The 7774-nt window shown below is 44.8% G+C and overlaps 1 protein-coding gene across 1 annotated transcript; it reads left to right on the top strand.

Moving 5' to 3' along the window:
* Positions 1–3173: 3173 nt before the first annotated feature.
* On the top strand, positions 3174–7044 carry LOC118930551 (transmembrane protein 132B-like). The gene is made up of 4 exons (XM_057492067.1): positions 3174–3230; positions 5163–5451; positions 6125–6146; positions 6294–7044. The coding sequence occupies exons 1-4, from the start codon at positions 3174–3176 to the stop codon at positions 6967–6969; spliced, it is 1044 nt and encodes a 347-aa protein (XP_057348050.1). The 3' UTR covers positions 6970–7044.
* The last annotated feature ends 730 nt before the right edge of the window (positions 7045–7774 follow it).

Raw genomic sequence — 7774 nt, 5'->3', positions numbered from 1 at the left:
AGGCCCTTCTGTTTCATTGCATTAAGTATATCATGCCATTCTCTTCTGGCCTGCAGGGTTTCTGTTGAGAAGTCTGATGATAGCCTGATGGATTTTCCTTTGTAGGTAACCTTTTTTTTCTCTCTGTTTGCCTGTAATACTTTGTCCTTGTCTTTGATCTTTGCCATTTTAATTATTATGTGTCTTGGTGTTGCCCTCCTTGGATCCCTTGTCATGGGAGTTCTGTGTACCTCTGTGGTCTGAGAGGCCATTTCTTCCCCTAGTTTCGGGAAATTTTCAGCAATTATTTCTTCAAAGACATTTTCTATCCCCTTTTCTCTCTCTACTTCTTCTGGAATACCTGTAATTCGTACATTGTTCCTTTTCGATTGGTCACTCAGCTCTCTTAAAATTCTTTCATTCCTGGAGATCCTTTTATCTCTCTCTGCATCAGCTTCTCTGCGTTCCTGTTCTCTGTTTTCTAGTCCATTAATGGTCTCTTGCATCTTGTCCATTCTGTTTTGAAGTCCTTCCAGAGCTTGTTTTATTTCTGAATTCTCCTTCCTTAGTTCTTGCATATTTCTCTGCAAGTCCATCAGCATGGTTGTGACTTTTGTTTTGAATTCTTTTTCAGGAAGACTGGCTAAATCTATCTCCCCAGATTCCTTCTCAGGGGAAGATGTAGCAGATGCTGAAGCTGTCTGGGTTAGTCTTGTCTGGATCATATTTTTTTGCCTTTTCATGTTGATAGGTGCTATTGACTGTCAGCTGGGAAGGCCAAAATTTTCACTTGCTACTGGCCTTTCTTTACTGGGACAACTGCGACCCCTAGTGGCTTGTGTTGGGTAATTGCGTGTAGACTGGGTCTTTGTGTCTTGCCTGGCCGGAAGGGAGAAATTTCCCTTTCTGTGGGCGGAATTTGTCTCAGGCTGCTTCTCTGCTTTTGCAGCGCCCGGTGGGGTAATGGATGGGGGGGCTGCTTGACTGTTTGCCTCCATGAGGGGTCTCAGAGCTCTTGCCCAGGCGGTTAGTGCACCCGGTTTTCCCTGTAATTTCCAGGTGCTGTACTGTGACCTGGGTTGTTTCCGTCAAGCTGTTAAGTCCCTGTCCCTTTAAGACTTTCAAAAAGCCCCCGCTTTTCTTTGTCACAGGGGCATCAGCTTCGGCACCCGCTCAGAGGTCTTACTCCCTGTTCCCCCAGTATCCAGGGCCCCCTGGGCATATACTGTGTCTGCGCTCTGGCCCGGATGGCTGGGGCTGGGTGTTCGGCAGTCCTGGGCTCCGTCTCCCTCCCGCTCTGCCTGCTCTTCTCCCGCCGGGAGCTGGGGGGAGGGGCGCTCGGGTCCCTCCGCCCGGGGCTTGTATCTTACCCCTTTCACCAGGCGCTGGGTTCTCGCTGGTGTAGCTGCAGTCTGGCCACTGTCCTGCGTCTTCTGGTCTCTCTTTTAGGGCTAGTTGTGTTTGTTGTATTTTCAAAAGTATATATGTTTTTGGGAGGAGATTCCCACTGTCCTACTCACGCCGCCATGTTGGCTCCACCCCTCCCTTTACTTTTTTAATAGCTCTCCCATAACAGGTGTTGCAAAGCCTATAAAGGGACACACGGTACAAATGTCCTGGGGGAGAAAAGAAGAAAACTTCTCCCAGCATCATCATCAATAAGGGATTTTTGTGGTGTTACTTTGCTTTGACTTTAGAAATAGTTACTAGCTTGAGGAATCGAGTGTTTCTGAGGCAATGAGTTCCCAGTAGGTGGTCATGATGAGAGCTTGGGGCTGCCTATCTGGTTTCCAAGCAGAAATGAGGGGGTCAAGTGCTCATCCTGCGTATAAACAGAAAGGGGATGAGAGGAGAAAGTGTTGAGGTTCTGGGAAATCTAACAGCCCTTTAAGTGGATGCTATTTACTGGGGAAGACAGCTCTGCCTATGTGAAAAAATAGAGGACAGCAGGGGGCTGCTTAGTGACAGGCGATGTCAGGGCTGTGAGTGCTCAGCAGGTCCCGATGCCCTCGAGACAGTGGGCAACTGCCAGCAGCCCCAGAAGTCAGGTAAAATGATGACAAAGGACAGCAGCTCATGTTCTCCCTGAGCTGATGACAAGCTAGAGACTGCTTGTGACGTTGTGACTTACAGTAAATATATATTTGGTCTTCATCCCTGTTGCTGGCTCACAGCTCCTAAACCCTTTGAAATAGTCTAGGTGGTAATCGAGCATCTTTTGTAATATGTGTCTTTTGTCCTCAGGTCACTTGTAAAGGTGACAAGGGTGTTTTGTCATTCAGAACATGCCCCTTTCCACCAGGGCTGGTTTCATGAGGCTCAGGAGTCATGCTTTGTCCCCTCAGGGTCCATGCTGAGCTCTCAGATCTCTCCTACAGGCTCTGTAACAACCACTCTTAAACTCTACTGGGTGCTGGGTGCCAGCCAAGCACATCACAAGTGTTATTATGTCCCTTGAGGCTCTACAGCAACCAGGTGAGAGGTGGGTGCCACCCAATTTCACAGGCAAGGAAGATGGAGATGTGAGGACTCAAATTCCTTGTCTGAGTAAGGGAGGAGCAGGAAGCTGCTTCATTTCATTCTGGAATTCACTCCAGTGCCTCCACACCTGGCTGCCCATTGGAACCAGCAGGGGCTCTGTAAAACACGCAGATTCCTAGCTCCAAAACCAGGACATTCAGGTGTAATTGCTATGGGCTGAGAAGGGGCTGTGGGATGCTTAAGATGCCCCCAGGAGATTCTAAAGTGCTGCAAAGCCTGGGAACCACTGACTCAGCCTCTTTGTCCTGAAACTGCCCATCCAGGGTATATCTTCCACTTGAGCAAAGACAAGACTGAAGGCTGGACATGGTGGCTTTGTCATCTGGGGTCTGGGCATGAGGTGGCGGTCCGCACACAATGAGCACCAGCCTGGGCCTGATGGTCAGACTGGCTGGTAACTGAGTCAGTGGAGGGGCATGTCTACCTGCAAGAGGAGCCAGGAGCTGCCATTTCACTCTGTACAGCCTCACAGTCCCTGGAAAACTGAGAATGTTGAAAACGTCCGATGATGACTTTGCTCATTCTAGGTTGTTTGTGTCCCGGGCCCACCCAAGAGAGTGATGACATGAGGGACCTCTCTACAGAGCCAGCACCACCATGGGCGTCCTCGCCTGCTTGTGGTCTATTTGCCCGACTTAGGTCACCTGAGCTACATGCTGGGCCCTGACTGGTTGTTCAACGTCACTGACCTGGTGATGAAGTTCATGAAGGTACAAGAGCTGCAATTCGCTCAGTTTCAGACTGGCAGGACCCGGGTGGGCCCGGAGCCAGGAATAGCCTCTGAGCAGCTTTAATTCACCCCATGACACTTTCCCCAAACACCCAGCCCATGATCTGTGTGTGCCAAGGTAAGAGTTAGCGTGAGCAAGTTCTATGCATGTGTGTGTTTGTGTGTGACAGAGAAGGAAAAACAATAGACAGGTTTCACCAATCGTCATACCTCATATTCAGAAATTAATTTTTCATTAAGCACAGAAAAGGTTTTGCAAATTAGAGACATTCTTAAGATCAAATCTCTTCCCCTTTTTACCAGTGGATGCTAATACACTCTCCCTGATGCCAGTAGTTCTCAACTAAAGGACACTTGGTCAGGTCTGGGCACATTTTGGTTGTCACATTTATTTTTACACACACACAGGGTTCCATAATTTCATGCTCTCTCTTTACTTATACTAGTATTGAAAAAATTCATAGCTAACGTAAATAGTATGGCTGTAAAGAGATTACACAGCAGGCCATGATCTTCATGAAATGTTTAAATATTTCTTATCATGCCACAATGTAGGTTTTGCCCAGGCCTAATTTTTGCAAAAGCTGGTTTGCTGATATTATGCCAGTGTAGGGTCTAAATGCCCTCTGGTTGCATATTGATGTCTTATGAGATGAGATGACTTTTTAAGACCATTAAGATTCCGTTTTCCAGCTCTGTTTTCTGGGCAAGCTCAGTGATGCCTCCTGATTGACCATCATTGTGTCCTAAACATCTAACGACTCAAAAAGGAATTTGACAGAGGAAGAAGGCTACACACCGTTTCTCTAAATATTTTTAGTGAAATTCTGCTCTGGTCAAAACATAACTTTTAGTTTTGAGGAAAATTATGTTTTATGTGCTTTAATGGGTCAAGGCAAGCAGGAAGTTCTTTAATTTTTAGGAATTGCCCCTCAATTAAATCAAGTTCTTTAAAGAAAATAAATGATTAATGGTGTATGAATCAAAGGATGTAAAATTTATTATGCTGATATATTTTTAATTTCTTGTTTTTTTAATTGGTGAGTATAAGCCAACATTTTAAAAAATGCTTTTCTAAACCACCTGCATTTTATCAAGCTGTCCAAGACTAAGACCACCACTAAGACCATGAGTACAAATTTATTGTCTGACAAAGTCAGGGTTAGTGACCTACTGTGTTAGGGAGACCACACCCAGAGGAACTGTGGGACATCGTATCAAGCCGAAGAAAAGAGAATTATTATGGGATGTTGTGAAGGTTAGGCATAGGTAAGATTTTAATAAAGCAAAGTGTGTATAGCTCAGGGCAACACAGCCTGCCAGCCTCTATCTCGGCTGTGGCGTGGACCCAGGGTCCTGTTTGCTTGGGAAACACAAAATCCACATGGATGGGGACTGCTGTGTCCAGAAGCGCCTTCTCTGAAATTCTGCCCTGGAGCTGGAAACCAGGCTTGCTTCTCTGTCAAGGTGACTAAGAACCTCAAAGCTAGAGCAGGAGGTTCATTCTTCCTGACATGGCTTTAAAAAGCAAGATTTTTTATCATCTTTGACATTAAGAATGATGTTTCTCAGTGAGTTAAAAAGCTCTAGTCACCCAAATAGAGCAGTTGCCTTGTCCTTGGGGGGAGGCACTTCCTGCATGTCGGCAGGTGACTTTGGCTGGCTCCGGTGAAGGGAAGGGTGGGTTTCTGCTTTGTTGGCCTGAGCTAGTTCCTGCTTTCTGGAGAGATTCTTTTAGGGTAAACTGAGAGCATGCTTTAGGGGTTAGAAGGGATGTGGCAAGTCAAGACTGAAGAGAAAACATCCGTCTGGGCAAGAAGCTCCATTTCTGTTGTAGGATTTATCTTTACCTTTCTTTTTCCCAGTAGTGGTGTGTGGTGCAGAGACTCAAGCTCTCTCACTTACTCTGAAGGTCCTCTCACCTCTCTCTGACTCCATCCTGGCCGAGAAGACAGTGATCGTCCTGGACGACCATGTCACCATTGCAGACCTGGGCGTGCAGCTGGTGACTGGCTTGTGCCTTGCCCTGCAGCCACAGAGAGCAGACAAAAGGGCCATTGGGTCTGCAGTGGCTGCCCAGGGTGTTCTCCAAGCTCCAAAGCAGGTGACATTCCAGCATCCTTTGGTCCTCGTCAACTGGGACCCCTTCTCTCTCTCACATCCAGCCAAGGAGATCAGCAGACCACTCATGGCTGGGAATGGTGAGCCCTGAAGCTTCCTGCTGCCTCTTCCCCACTCTGGCCTGCTCTGAGAAGAGCGCTCAGTGACTTAGGTACATTTTCCTTGTATGTGCTTTTACACACTGACCATGTGTCCACCACCACATTGCATCAGATTATCTTCAGGAGGGACAGCATTGCTAGATCACCACCAAAGAAAGGGACACACATTTTCACTTTCCTAAGAAAAGCAGTAATTGATATTAGGAAATTCTGTTTCTACTATTTGAACAAGTGTGGCTAATATGCACCAGCTATCCATTGGTTTATATTAATTATGTGCAACTTTAAACCTCTCCTCCATCTTTGAACCTGTAGCAACTCCATCTAAGGTATACTCAGGTCACTGTGTCTTTCAAGGTTGTCATTTCCCATAATTCAATTTTTTCAGATACCTCACATGAGCATGGCTTCCTAATAAAGAATGGTTGGCATGATATTATCTTGAGTAGTAGCCTCATTAGCTGCACCTGACATTGATTCAGAGGCATCATGTGATCTTTCAAACTCTTTTTGGAAAATTCAAAGTAAAATTCTGTTACATGACATTCAATAAGCTCACATACACAGGGCTGCATCCATCATGGCACACAAATTTGCTCCTCATGCCAGTGGGGTTCCGGCACATTCTTTATGTCCATTTAACATATAACAGCAACTGATCCAGATTTTAAGACGTAGGAGTTTATTTTTCTCAACATGTATATTGAAAACATATTTTATAGGAAGCCATATACATGGGTCCATGTTTACAATTCTAAAGGAAATGAATGAACACATAATGCTTTAGTTTCATTTTTTTTTAATCCTTGCATTTTGTGTAGTGATGGTTCGGTGACACCAATAGACATCTATGATCCCAAGGATTTTTCAGTTACTGTCTCATCATTGGATGAAATGGTGGTGTCTGTTCAAAAAGACCTTCAGTCCATATGGCCGGTTGTGGTTGCAGAGGGGGAAGGGCAAGGGCCCTTGATTAAATTAGAAATGATGATTAGTGAACCTTGTCAGAAGACCAAAAGGAAGAACATTCTTGCCGTGGGAAAAGGAAATGTCAAGGTCAAATTTGAACTAAACACGGATGGGCACCAAGGAGGTGCCAATGACATTGAGGGCACACATCGGGAACATAAAGACCGCCTCAGTAATTCCATAGGGCGGGAAGGAAACCAGGAGAGAGCCATTCAGGAATGGCTCCAACGTGGCGCCTCTGTTGGCCAAGAGGAAAATACCAACAAAAGCACAAGCCCCCACTCTCATGCGGAAGGAGAGGACACGAAGTTCCTCAAGAGTGGTGGTCCAGACGCCTTCACCAGCCTCCCTGCTCCGGGGAAGTTACCGGAACCCGATAATTCACATGACCTCTGGAATTCATTTGAAAACACAAATGGGAAAACAAAATCTTTTCTTCAAGACTGCTTTGGCTGGTGTCTGTTTTATTCCTGGGGTTCGTCACGTCATATCGTTTACTGGGTATCCAGGCTGAATGATGTTTTTTAGTATTTGTCCTCACTTAAGTGTTTGGGGACAATGCCTAAATTCTTCTCCCTACTTCATTTTTCTTAGTCTCCTGTATTGAAATATCTTATAGCTGAATTAGACAATAAGTCTTATTTAATATATGAGTGTTAATAAAAGAATATTCTACAAATACTTTTTATATGAAGCTGTTTTTAACACGAATTTCGGGGAAATGTCGAAAACTATAAACATATCTTTTTGTTTTTTCCTCTGATAGTTATAACTTCGTGGGGAAACTGGTGGAGTTTATTACTGGGGGATACAATCTCTCAATTAAGCTGCTTTTAGCTATATTTATACAAACATTGTGTGAGCATCATTGTCCAATCTGAAATCTGAAAATAGTATTGAAATGCATGGAAAGGAAATTGCCTACAAAACAGCTGCAGATGAGGCTTGCCACTTTTGCCTGAATAAAAGCAAAAGAAATAAACAGAATGATATTTCAATCTAATAGTATGCAGACGTCCATCTATAGTTGGTGGCCAGTAAAATACTCACAATTGCTTTTCTGGTAGAGACAAAACATTCATGATGTGTGCACTGAGTGAGGAAAACAATGGGGAGTCACACACACACTGATCACAAAGGGGAATGGCTATTTCAAGATCAAGCCACCGTTGTTAGGAAAAACACAGGGACTCTAAGTCAGCGGCGAAGAAGAAAGAAATTGCAGATTGTATGATTCTTGCATAAATTGTAAAATACTATTGGATGAGCCACAGGAATGTTCTGCAGCAAAGCATAAATTCGAGGGCAGGAAGATACAATGAAATTTTTATTT

Source organism: Manis pentadactyla, chromosome 14 (assembly GCF_030020395.1).
Source record: "Manis pentadactyla isolate mManPen7 chromosome 14, mManPen7.hap1, whole genome shotgun sequence".
Taxonomy (NCBI): Eukaryota; Metazoa; Chordata; class Mammalia; order Pholidota; family Manidae; genus Manis; species Manis pentadactyla.
The sequence above is the reverse complement of the archived record's forward strand: the minus strand, read 5'-3'. Positions and strand labels throughout refer to the sequence as shown.